Source organism: Macrotis lagotis, chromosome 7 (assembly GCF_037893015.1).
Source record: "Macrotis lagotis isolate mMagLag1 chromosome 7, bilby.v1.9.chrom.fasta, whole genome shotgun sequence".
NCBI classification, from domain to species: domain Eukaryota; kingdom Metazoa; phylum Chordata; class Mammalia; order Peramelemorphia; family Peramelidae; genus Macrotis; species Macrotis lagotis.
The window spans coordinates 120,773,773-120,787,422 of NC_133664.1; the positions used below are offsets into that span (position 1 = coordinate 120,773,773).

Sequence of the window (13,650 nt, forward strand, 5' to 3'; positions counted from 1 at the left end):
TTATTAAGTGTTTGAGGCTGGATTTAAACTCAGGTACTCCTGACTCCAGGGCTGGTGGCTCTATCCACTGTGTCACCTAGACACCCCATAGAATGCACTTTTTAAACTGCAAAGAACTCTGCATGAATTTGAACTATTATAACCTTAGTTAAAATAATCTTTATTTGTCAAGCGTCCTGAATGTAGGAGGTTCTATGGACATCCAAATAGGCATTCCTCTCAAATTTATAATCTGAATGAAAAATAAATATGCTTAAAAAGGGAGATCAGACTAAACTTACTAAACATTTGCTTCCTCTCTATTCCAATAAATGGAAGTTGGAGCTAGTGAGAACATGATCAGGCCTACAAATGCACTCCACACAAGTAGCAGAGAAACCACTTGTCATTCAACAATAAACAAAGACAATAAGGATTGAGGAAAAAGTTAAGTCTCTGAAGTGACTGCTATCTTTACTCCCAGCTTACAGTTTTCCTTCTAAGCAACACATAAAGTTAAAATTATTTTCAAGAGGTCTAACAGGGGGTAGAGCCCTTACCTGAGGCTTATACAGAAAGCCAAGGAAAAGAGAAAGGTGGTAAGAGACAAATTGGGTTTATTTTAAGTGGGTCAATTTGTTTTTTATTCAAATCTTATGCTGCATCAACCAAAAGAAAGGACTTGGGGGGAAGCAAGACAGTATGCCAATCTCTACAGTACGCAATCCTGAAACAGCTCCAGCTCAGGGGACACTCACCCTCTGTTTCTGTTCTTCTGTTCGGACATCACTACGGACGTTTGCCCATGGGATGTCCTCTGGCCACCATATCGGTTTACAACTCTCCTTCCCCCATCCTGGCTTCCCACGGCCTGTAGAATACTTTAGCATTTCTGGGATGAATGCCCGAAGCTGAGCCTAGAAAAGAGATAACAATTAGTAGGCATGAAGAAAAGTGAGGCTTTCTCCATCCCTGTACCTAAAAAGCCACTGAATTAAAGAGCAAATTTAGAAGAACTTGCAAAATCTTGGATAGGATTAATGGGTTCTTCACAAGAGACCACGGCTCTACAGCTATCTGGAAAATATTAATCCTGGAATTCTAGGTAACATTTTCTGATACAGTTCCTCTATCAACAAGAGCATCTGCCTGGAAAATGGATTTCTCTCTCTCAAGATACTCTTGGTACAATGACTTATTTTGCTCCTAAAGTCACCAGGTGGTCAAACAACTCATGCTACAAAGGGCAGCAGTGTGGTAAAAGAAAGTCAAGGGAGCAGAAACATTCTTCAGAAAAAATAAAATAGCTTCAAAGAATAATTTTGGTTTCAGAAAGGAACAGGTGGAAAATTAGAAAAACAAATCTCTAAGCAGGAATGTCTTTAAACAGACACTTCTCTAAGTTTCTGTATGATATTAGAAGAACTTTCATATTCAACATAAATGAAAAGAGCATTCAATTACAGTGTGGACTCCATTTAGATTTATTTCATGAATAGAAACTTAGATAAAAAAGATTACAAAACAGAAAGAATCCTCCCTCTTAATCATCTCCTTGAGAAACCAAGTTGGGTTTTTTTTGGTTTTTATAAGGCAATGGGGTTAAGTGACTTGCCAAAGGTCACACAGCTAATTAGGTATTAAATTTCTGAGGTTGGATTTGAAGTCAGATCCTCCTGATGACAGGGCCAGCGCTCTATCCACTGAACCACCTAGGGCCCTGAAAAAGCAAAATTTAACAAGATATGCTTATTTTGTAAAATTTCTTAAATTGGCCAATGATACTTTTGTGGCAAGCATTCACTAGACAAAAGACTAGTCTTCCTCCTTGGCTTGGTATATATAGAAAGTGCTCCAAAGACAGGGAGGACACACACTGAGGGCAACCAAATGAAATGTCCTTATCAGTTCAAAACCAACAAAAGCAAAGAAACTAGAGGAAGCATTTTACAATGTGTTGGGCCTAAAGGCAGAGAGAGGTTCATCTGTAAAGTAGAAAAAGAAAGATTCAAGTACTAGTAAGCAGACACTATGCATAACCTATTATACTGATAGTAGAGAATTTGTCTAAAAAAGAAGTACTTGTCCAATCCAAGTTTATAGCCACATCAAGGGGCTCCAGTTGGCAGTGATGGTCTCCTTTTCCTTCCTAGGTTCTGGGCCAAGCATTGTCTCTTTACCTTTGTCAATTAGCTTCCCCTCTACAAGACATAGCCTGCCCCACAGGATATGACACAACATGCTCTGTATATATTTGGCTCTGTGGCGTCAAGCAGCAGGCTAACAAGATGATATCCCTTTGCAATTCCAGGCTATCACCTGGTACATGAGGTCACTTCTCTGGTTATTTTAAGAAAGAGCATCTCAAAGTCATGCCTTTCTTCCACCCTGGATTCTCTGGAGAATGTCCTTTCCTAGTTCAAATTCAGATAGAAATAAAAGGTTTAATCCTGTCTATAATAAAACAGGCTAAACTCAGGTGTCTCAAAAGAGAAATAATGTTTTTTTTCCCATAGATGTAAGTCCAGAGAACTCTCTTTTCTTTTAAGTCCCTAAAGAAAAGTTTTTCATTTTTGTGCTTTCATTCCTCAAACACCTAAGAAACCTAATTAAAAAAAGAAAAAGCTGACTATTTTCAACAAACTCAACTGAAGATTAAAGCCCTAATAGAACCTACTTCTGAACATAATGATTCAGAAGTCTTGAGTTCAAATTTAACCTTAAAAACTCAGAGCTATGCAGCAAGTCACTTAAAGCAACAACAATGACAGCATATTTAAGTTATATATACTAAGGCTAGATATTTAGCACTTGTATATTTCCAGACTCCTAGCGGTCATTTAATCTCATTGGCTTCTTTTTTTGTTTTGTTTTGTTTTTTAGCTTTTTGCAAGGCAAATAGGGTTAAAAGTGGCTTGCCCAAGGCCACACAGCTAGGTAATTATTAAGTGTCTGAGAGCGGATTTGAACCCAGTGTATTGACCCTACTCAAAATGAAAGGCAGTTATTGAGTTTACCATGGATATGATACATAGGAAAGTAAAAAGGATTACCTTAATAGAATAACATAGCTTCTTACAGTGAGGAATATGGGGGTGTCTGGGTTCCACAAGAATGTGAAGGGAGAATTGTTAGTTTACATTACAAAGACTGGGGTCTGCCAGTATTATTGCCTTATGGGCAGGTATGTGAGTTAAGACAAAAGACTTAGCCTCAATCAGATCAAAACCTGAGATTAGGTCAGGTCAGCCCCACCTAGTTCTAAGACTAACCTAGGGTCTGTAGCTGTTCTTGCTCATTAGTATAATGAGTGGGAGTGGGGGGAGACTTATGGGGAGGAATGTATAAATTAGATTGTGACCCAATGATTGGCACGAAGGGGCAGGAACAAAGCCTTTAAAAGTGCATATAATACCTAACATTTTGGGATTTTGGGGTCCCTCTCCCCTGGAGAGAAGTGTACCACTAATTAAGATGTCAATTAAAAAAAATTTTAATCATTCTGGACTAAGTATTCACGAGCCATTTATAACATTTACCAAATATTCCTCCTTCCCCACTATCCTAGACTTGCTTTTTATATGTTTATATGCTCTACAGATTACCATCCATAACTATAGTATAGCTTATAGTTATGTAGCACCTTTAAAGTTTACAAAGGTGCTTTAAAATATATCATTTTCATCTGCTACTTGAAACAACCCTGCAAGGTGATATTATTATACCTACTTACAGATAAAGAAACTCAGAGGTTAAATGACTTGTCCAAATAGTCTATATGAAGCAGGAACTAACCTTGGATCTTTTCAACCTCAGCTTCTGTAATGAACCTCTTTCAATTTAGCTAGGATGGCTCTTAAATGACTGCATATCAGTCAATCAATCAACCAAACTACAAGCAACTACAATAAACTATGTATGCATGTGCTGGGGAAACAAAGAAAAAAAGTGTCCCAATGTTGGGAGCCAGGGTCTCTAAGCTGTTTGACACAGTGGCAGCAAGAAGACTCAAGGCAGTCACACTGATGGAACAACATTTCCTTCTTCAATATATATATAGGGATTTCATGCATACCAATATTTATAGGTTTATTATTGATTGCAATATTTACTCACCCTAATAGTGGAATGACTATAAAGGATTTCAGAAAAATTCCTTGAATAAAACAGATTGTAAACTCTGTCCAAATTTAACAGGACTGCCTCTCCCTGAGGCATACAAAAGGCTTCAACATTATGAAATCTCTGGAAAACCCAACACTGGGAATTCTAAGGAGATGTCAGAATATATACAGGGAATACAGATATAAGATGGGTCAGATAGAATTCCAGGGAAATTAATAGTTTTGTCCCCCTTACCACACACAGGAATATATGAAAAAGATGGTGAGAGAATAGTTAGTACAGGTGACCGATATGTGAACTCCAGCAGCCTTAGTTTCATGGGAAAGAATAAAAAAGTCACAGAAACTGTGGTTTCTACCAACAAGGCCTGAAAGAAAAATTGGTTATTGTAAGAGTTAACGGATGGGTGGACAAGCATAAAGACCCTCACTATAGATTGTTAAGGAAGCGTATCGAAAAACATTACTTACACAGAAAATATAAAAAACTTTCCATTAAAAGAATTGCTTAATTAATAACTTTAAATGAATTAACAATTATACAATGTAGTAATAAATAAGGTAACAGATAGGTTGAGGTCATCATGGTCTGAGTAGGGATTAAGAAAATCAATTAACTATATGATTATTACTTAAACTTGTAATCACATGATTAAAACTTGTAACTGCATGAATTATATGATTGATGATGAAAATTGTGTACTTTTGTAACCAAGGAAATGATCTTAGCTTGAAGCATGCTTGCTTGAAGCATACATGATTCTGAGACTATAAAAATAAATCCAAGCAGCTGACAGTCAACCTGCTCCTGCCTTTACCCCTTATCCCTCCTGTCAGGTTCCAAGGACCCCATGGAGGCTGGACCCCCGCATCCCAAGAAGTTGATTTTTTATTAGAGGAATACAACACCTTGGGGGATAGAAGCCAGGGAAGCAAATTTTCTTGCAAAGCTTGAATCTAAAGCACCTGCAGTTTGACAGGGCCTGCCAGAGTTTATATGTGTCATTCCATCTCTACCTCCATTTCTACCACTGGGAGACATAGTGGAAACAAAAAGACCTATTACATGTGTGACCTTAAGCAAAACACTTCCCTTTCCTGGGCCTCATTTTTCTCATCTCTAAAATGAAGAGAGAGGCTAGACTAGACATTTTTTGAAGTCCTACACAGCTCTGAATCTAAAGTTCTACGAAGATCCCTAAATAATGATGAATGTGTTTGGGCCAGACTCAAAAGTGTTTTACCACCTCAATATAACCTCTATCCAACAATCAGTGCTTTTGTAAGGCCACTTGTTCATCCTCTTCTGAATCCATTAGGCCCATATCCTTCCACTATACCAATAAGGATACTACTATAAAAGCTTTCATCTAGTAGCTTACTGAAAAATCCAGCCATGTCACCTGGATAGAACTAGTCTACTCTTCCTATCAAAGAGGAGATGAATAATCTACCATAACTCATATTTAATGAGCTCAAGCTAGCAGCTACCAATCATTGTGGACATTCTAAATGTTCACAAACATAAGTGCATTAACTTACTCTAAAGTTTTCCCAAGAATCAAAAACACCAGCTTATAGACCGACAATAAATCTAGCCTTTCATTTTTGAAATCAATAAATCCTTTTTAGTCTTGTTTCATGTCTTTTTTTTCCACTATTATTCAAATATCACAGAGGAGGAGCTCTTGGGGACTCTAGAACACAGTTTTTCAGCCCAAGGCAATTATGAATTCATCAACATTCATATATGGGCAATGAGAAGATAGAAACAAAGAATCCAACAATCCATACTCACAAGAAGCTTATATTCTAAAAGGGAAGACAAGAAGTCCATATATAAATGGAGAGAGAATAAATATAAATATGTTCAACATCATTAAATATATAGTACTTTGAGAGGGAGAGCATAAGCATTTGAAGGATCAGGAAAGGCTTCATGTAGAGGTGAGAATGAGCTTGATCTTAAAAGAGAAGAACTCTGTCAGATAGAGGAATGTGGGAGAGTATAGTCCTGATACTCCAGACCAGAGACCAGGGTATGGAGTAAGGAAAAGAGAAAAGGCTGGTTTGGTTGGTTTGAAGAGCTGAGGAAAGGAAAGGGAAAGTTCAAATTTTATCTTAGTCATCAGTGTCTACTATGCCTTAGGCAATCTGCTGAATGCTTGGTATAAAAAGATAGGCAAAAGACAGTTTTCCTTTCAGGAGATCACAATCTAAGTACAAACTATAACCAAGATAAAGAAATAATCACCAGAGAGAAAGGATTCAAAGCAAAGGCTTCCTGAGGAAGGTGGAACTTTAGTTGAGGCCTGAAGGTAGTTCAGGAAGCCAGGAAGTAGAAATAAGGAAGGAGAACATTCTAGGCATGGGGGAACAACCTGGGAAAAGGTCCAGAGTGGAGAGATAGACAGTCTTGAGGAACAACAAGAGGCCCATGTCAATATACTGCAGAGTATATGAAGGGGTGGTGGGGCGGGGGATGAGTGAGGTGTAAGATGATTAGGGGGCAACTACATGGTTCAGTGGATAGAGCACTGACCCTGGAAGTCAGGAGGACCTGAGTTCAAATCCAGTCTCAGACACTTAATAATTGCCTAGCTGTGTGACTTTGGGTAAGTCACTTTACCTCTTTATCTTAAATAAGTAATTTTTTTTAAAAGGCTAGAAAGATGGGAGTTCAGGAAAAGTAATAGGCTGTATGTATATGTGTGGTGAGAGGTAAGACTTGTGGCAGATCAACAATTAGGCTATTATAAAAATCTAGGTATGAGAAAATGAGAGCCTGTACTGTGATGCTGTGAATTCTGTTAAGACATTAAATCTGAGGTATATCTGGGACATCCAGTTAGAAATGTCTAATGGAAAAAAATAAAAAAAAATGTCTAATGGGCAATTGGTGATATGGGACTGATGCTCAGGAGAGACTGGAATAGCTATTTGGGTCTAGGAGTTATTTATATAGAAATAATAGTTTAAACCCATAGAACTGATAAGGTTACCAAAAGATGGAATGTAAAGAGAGAAGGGGATCTAGGACAGACTGTTGGGGAACACTCACAGTTAGAAATTATAATATAAATGCTGACTCAGCAAAGCAGATAGAAAGAATGGTTAGGTAGAAGGCAAACCAGGAGAGAAAATGTCCCTAAATCCAGAGAGGAGAGAGTATCCAAGAGAAAAAATTGGCCAACATTGGCAAATACAGAAAACATGTTGAGAAGGATAAAGACTGAGAAAAGATTATCAGGTTTGGTAATTATATCATACAAGTAACTTTGGAGAGAGCATTTTCACTTGAATGATGAGGTTGGGAGCCAAAATGCAACACACTGAGGAGACTGAAAAGAAAAAACAAATATAGGCAGTTTTTTTTTTAAAAAAGAAGTTTGCAGCCCTGGAGTCAGGAGATCAAATCTAGCCTCAGACACAAAATAATTACCTAGATGTATGACCTTGGGCAAGTCACATTAACCCTATTGTCTTAATTTAAAAAAAAATGAAAAGGATGAGAGGCACAGGATGATAGCTTGAAGGGTTAGTAGAGTCTAGTGAAGGTTTTTTTTTAAGGACAGAGGGGACCTGAGTTTATTTGAAGGCAAAAGAAAAGGAACCAATAGACAGAAAGAGATTGAAGATTTTAGGAAAAAGGGGTGTGACTGAGGTTACAATCTTATTGTGCCATTGTTTTACAAGGTGGGACATGTGGTGAAATGGTCGATGAATATTCATGTGTAAATATATTTGAACATTTTCAGACTTGAGAAAAGCATAACTTTTTTTTTTAGGTTTTTGCAAGGCAAATGGGATTAAGTGGTTTGCCCAAGGCCACACAGCTAGGTAATTATTAAGTGTCTGAGACCAGATTTGAACCCAGGTACTCCTGACTCCAAGGCCGGTGCTTTATCCACTACGTCACCTAGCTGCCCCAGTATAATGTTTAATAAAGTAAGATTATTAAAACCAAAGAATAGGATCTTAGAGATGGAAAGGACTTTACAACAAATAAATCCCTTCCATAAATTGCCTTTCACCTTCTGCTCTAGATTTAATGGATGGAAAAGGACTTCTAGTTCTGGTTCTTTGTATTCAGGAAAACAAGATTTCACTTCTTTGTTTCAAAGATAAGGTGACTAAACTCCTAAGAGATTTGCTTTTGCTGATTTTTAAGGGAGGTCAGTCCTGCTGATTGGTGATCTATGTAAAAGTGAGTAGAATCCAAGGAATTTACAGGAATAGAGTAGTGTAAGTTTGCTTCCATGAATATCAATACTACTTTTTACATCTTTATGAACTTCTATCCCCAAAAAGTTCTTAACATCCTGTCCTTGAAAAATGGTTCAACTTCAGAACTAAGCAGACTGCCAAGGGATGAAAGTGTTAAGATTCTTTCCCAGGATTCTAGATTGTTCTTCTCATTACCAGACTGATTAATTACTGGTCCTAGAGAGTTTCAGAGGCACAGGCTACTCAAGGAACTTGTTAAAATGGGTTTGCATTTAATCCACTGGGGAGGCAATCAACAGGAACAGTAAAATGAAAGCTTAAGCATGAAGACTTTGTTTAATTGGCATTTTTAAGGGGCTAGAACAGGTTTATAGGGCCTATTATAACCAATCTATCCTGCCTTAGGCAACCAGATTAAAGGACAGACATTCTGAAATTCTGATCCCATCCCAAAGCATTGGAGAGCAAATTTCTAAAAAAAAAAAAAAAAGTTCCACTGTCAGACTGAGCAGAGAACAAAACATCAGATACATTTGAGCTGATGGGGTGGGGGAATGTGGAAGCTACAGGAAAATTTAAATGAAAGATTTTCCAAAGCTATAGCCATTGCAAACTGATCAAGATTAAATGACAACTTAAGACATGCTGGGAGGAATTTATTTTATCCCCCAAGAATTATCTTCATAAATCTTGTACTTTTGAGCTTTTACTCCCCTCTCTTTATTTTTACTCTGCACACAACACAACCCATAGTTCAGGAGGTTTGAGGGTCCTCATTTAACCTCAAGCTCCAGTGCCAAGAAAAGAACTTTTAAAGGAAAACATTTACCTCCATGGATCCATTCAGATAGCAAACAAGGAAAGGGGGTTTTGAATTCAGTTCAGGGCTAAAATGGAGTTGGCTACCTGTCCCAAGTATAGAAGGAAAGAGGAATAGGTTGAACAAGGGAGGCGGAATGAAAAAAACAGAATTCAGTTGATGGTTTGTTTGATTTGGAAATTATACAGGGGGTGTGTGTGTGTGTGTGTGTGTGTGTGTGTGTGTGTGTGTGTGTTCAAATGCACACATTTTTATTCTAGTCTATCCCACATTATCTGTGCCACTATTTCCTTCAATTTGCTTGGATAGAGAGATGACTGTCTTAGAATCTCAGGAATGAGAAAAATATTTCTATATCCTTTCACTTAACCTCTGCCCCCATTTTCTTCCCTTTCACCTACAGGAAGATGATCTTCCTTCTCAATAAGGTCAGTTCTTACCTGCAATGTAGTCACTTTCTCTCTTACCTTTTGAATTCACTACCCATCAACTTCATTTTCACTGGTTTCTTCCCTTTGGGATAGAGACATATCCAGTTAACGCTAATCCTCAAATTACTAACATTGGACTCCTTACACTCTTGAACTACTATTTCATCTTTCTCCTTTCCTTCATATCCAAATTCAAATCATTTCAATCCAGCATTTATTGAGTGTCTACTACATCTCAGGCACTCTGCTCCAGGATAAAGAGAAAAATGGGGCCATCTGTCTCCTTAAGGATCACTGTGTTTACATTCTGTGTGGAAATTCTTGGCAGTCAATGCAATCTTGACCCCAACTCCAGTCCCTCAAACCTAGTAATTGCACTGTTATGTACTTGATCACTCTTCTTAGTCTTTTTTGCCACATCATTCCTCCAAACAATAGCTGGACCCCTAAGCTTGGCACTGGGCTGTTTTCTATTCCCTTTCTATACTCTCTTCCTAGATACCTCATTAGCTCCCATGGGCTTAATTATCACCTCTTTGCAGTTGACTTCCAAACCTATACATCCAGCCCATGTCTCTCTTGACCTCTGTTCATACATCTACAATTGTCTATTGGATACTTACTTCAAACTCAATGTCCTATCTTTTCTCCCAATACATTCTCCTCCTTTCAGTCACCCAAATTTGCAACCTCAGAGCCAAGGTGATGCCTCAACTTTCCCTAACTCCATATATCCAATCAAGTTGCCAAATCTAATCAATTCTACCTCCACAACATCTCATAGATGATCGATCTTCCTCCCTTTTCTCTACTTACATGGCTATCACCCTAATTTTGATCCTCATATCTCCCATTTGGACTACTGCAACAGTCTCCTAATTAGTATCCCTCTCCTCCCCTCCCCAATCCATCCTCCACACAGTTGGCAAAGATCATATTACTTCCCTGCATAGTTAACTCCAATGGGTCTTTTGTTGCCTCCTGGATTGAACATAAGCTTCTCAATTTAACTTTTAAAGTCTTTCAAAACCTTCTCCAAACTCCTTTTGTAAACTTATTACACAGTGAACCTCTCCCAGACTCTGTGGTCCAGCTGGATATGCCTTTGTGCTCTCCTATACCTGACAAGATGGAACCTTTGCAATGACTTATTCCCACGTGGGGAATGAAGTCTTATCTTCTCCTGTCTTTGAAAATCCCTTGTTTCTTTCTTCCTACTGCTTGTGCCCCTCTCCCCCAAACATATCTTGGATCTATTTTGTGTATACTTATTTATGTAAATAAATGTCCTTTTCTCTATATGCCTAAATATATCTCTTCTAATCAAACCCTCTGAAAATGTACAGGTGTGACAAGTTATAGAATTAAAATATTACAGTTTCTACAATGTAAATACTGGCAAATTGCCTTCTGTGGGGGAAGTAAGATTAGGGGAAAAATTGTAAAACTCAAAATAAATAAAATATAATTCAAAAAAATATAGTTTCTATTGAATCAAGAATAGTTTTTTTATTCTTTCATCTACTTCTTTTCACTTGTTAGTACTATCTGTCTTAGGAATGAACACTTATTTGCTGAATTCATTTTAGACAGCCTAAAGTATAACTTCATGTGCAATAAGGAGTTTAAATGTCTTTTGGTAATGTAAACTTCAAGTGGACAGTATAAGAACAGTAAAGGTTACACTGTTCTAGGAAGGAAGCCTGGATGGTTATTGAGTTATCATAGTTTGCCAGTTCCAACTTTTTTATTAAGAGAATTGAATACATTCTTTTAAGCTATAGGGTGGTTAAAACCATATGTTTGACAGTCCCTCAGTGGACTTTCTAGTTACCACCAAGGAGAAAGTCTAAAAGCTGTCAGTTTCACAGCACGAGAAGCCTTCACTTATGAAAATATATTCTAATAAAATATGCCAAATCCAATTAAATAGTGAAGACATAGTACTATCGCACAAATTTTACAAGATTTCATTTCAGCTCAAAAACTTTGGAATGTAGAGCTGCAAGTTTGTCCTAAAGTCTCCCTCACCCCCTTCCATGCATTTAACCAGTGTTATCACTGATAATTTGCCAAGTTGAAGAGAATATTTTTTTTTTAGGTTTTTGTAAAGCAAATGGGATTAAGTGGCTTGCCCAAGGCCACACAGCTAAGTAATTATTAAGTGTCTGAGACCCGATTTGAACCCAGGTACTCCTGACTCCAGGGCTGGTGCTCTATCCACTGCGCCACCTAGCCACCCCCTGAAGAGAATATTTTCACTATAATTTGAGGCCACACCATAGTCACAGCAGCCTACTCTTTACCTAGAATAGTTGACCACCAATAAATTTTTTTTCTTTCAGTGTATTAAATGTGTACTACATATTGAAACCAAACAAGCTTTGCTCTAAATTACATTCTCCTTTACATAAGGATCATGTGGCAGCTTTAAACCATATTATACCATCTTTGACAGATGTAATGAGGTTGGAGTCAAGACAGTAGAGGGAGAGAAAGCATTTTTGCCTAACTCCATATTGTGAGCATCAATAGCTGCAACATATTACAACAAAGAAGTGCATAGGACATGAATACAGACTATCATTAGGCAACTAGCTATGAAATATAATAACAATAACTAACATCTCAACAGCTATTTAAAGTCTGATAAGTGCTTTACATATATTTTCTCATTTTATATGCCCAATAACCATCTTAGGCAAATATTATTATGCTAGTTTACAGAGGAGGATTACTGAAGCTGAGAGAGGTCAAGTGCCTTGATGGGATCACAAAGCTCCTAAGTGTCTGAGGCAGGATTCCTGCCAAGTCTTCCTGATTCCAAGTCTAGTTCTCTCTCCCTGGGAAAGGAAATGGGCTTGTCATATATAAAAAGGCAGCTCAATGTTCCACCAGTATCGAAGATTTGTCAAGGGTTGCATAAGGATCCCAATAAGTTGAATGAGCACTGGATTTTTGAGAGAATATGACCCAGAGTCATAGAAGATGAGAAGGCTTGGATAGAAGATACAAATCAATAAGATCATAAAGCCATCAAAGTGCCCATCTTTTTACTTCTACCTGCATATACATATAAACATATTTTATTAAGCTGGTAAAGTTTAGTTCCCAAAAGACCTTGAAAAAAGGAGGGCAATTAAATGGAAGATAGTTATTTTCAAATTCTCCTCTTTACAGAACCAAATAAATCCACACCTAACACCCAAGTGACACCAATGATGATATATGCACTTGTTCAGAGTCAGGGCCTTGTTTCTTGACCCAATGAAATGCCTCTAAATTATTCATTACAATTTGCATCTTCCAACCTCTTTACAATGCTTTATATACTTAGGAACAGAAAAAATCATTTTGTGATTATATTTTTCCACTAATGGAAACAATCAAATGCTTTCATCAACTGCAGCAAAAACAAAAGCAGTGATGGAAAACATGACTACAACTAACATTTAGGGCAATCATTTTTATGTGAAAAATGTTGGATTACTCTTGGAATTTTATGTTGGAGAAAGTATTTATTTGGAGGAACCCCCCCCCATCAAAACTCTAGGAAAAAACCAAAAAATTTGTATAAAAACAGAAAAAAAATCCTTTTAGCTGAACCCTATAACCTGCCTTTTGCCTTCCTATTGATTTTACTATCTAACTATCTATCATTCTATATGTTGATCACAGTGTAACTCAATGTTCGGGAATATTTCTTGTATTAGAAATAATAAAAGACCTGTTCAACCTATTTTATGCTGAAAAAAAAAAGAACTTGGATTTTCTCAGATATCTGAGATTGATCACAAATGCTTTCTTGGGTTCCCATATATATTTCCTTTTAAGAGATAGAATTCTATTTCTAGATTTGAATAACTTCATCCCCCAACTTGCTCGGTCAAGCAACTATCCCAGATAATCCCATCTCAACCCCTCTCCCTCTCCTCCTCAGTTTCCAGGTCTGTTAATCTTCACTCCCAGGAAGAGCAAAATGTATCTTTGAGACTTCCTCCTTTTCCTACTTCTAACTTCACTTAACCCTGTCTGCCCTCCATTCATAATGTAAATGTATATAAATATA

General features: G+C 37.4%; 1 protein-coding gene across 3 annotated transcripts in view; it reads right to left on the minus strand.

Moving 5' to 3' along the window:
• The window catches only part of NRF1 (nuclear respiratory factor 1), a 129,256-nt gene that overhangs the window by 46,506 nt on the left and 69,100 nt on the right, over positions 1 to 13,650 (minus strand). For all 3 annotated transcript variants that reach the window (XM_074193706.1, XM_074193708.1, XM_074193705.1), the window contains exon 6: positions 738 to 896. In XM_074193706.1, the coding sequence (XP_074049807.1) occupies positions 738 to 896 (159 nt within the window). The remainder of the gene's footprint in view (positions 1 to 737; positions 897 to 13,650) is intronic.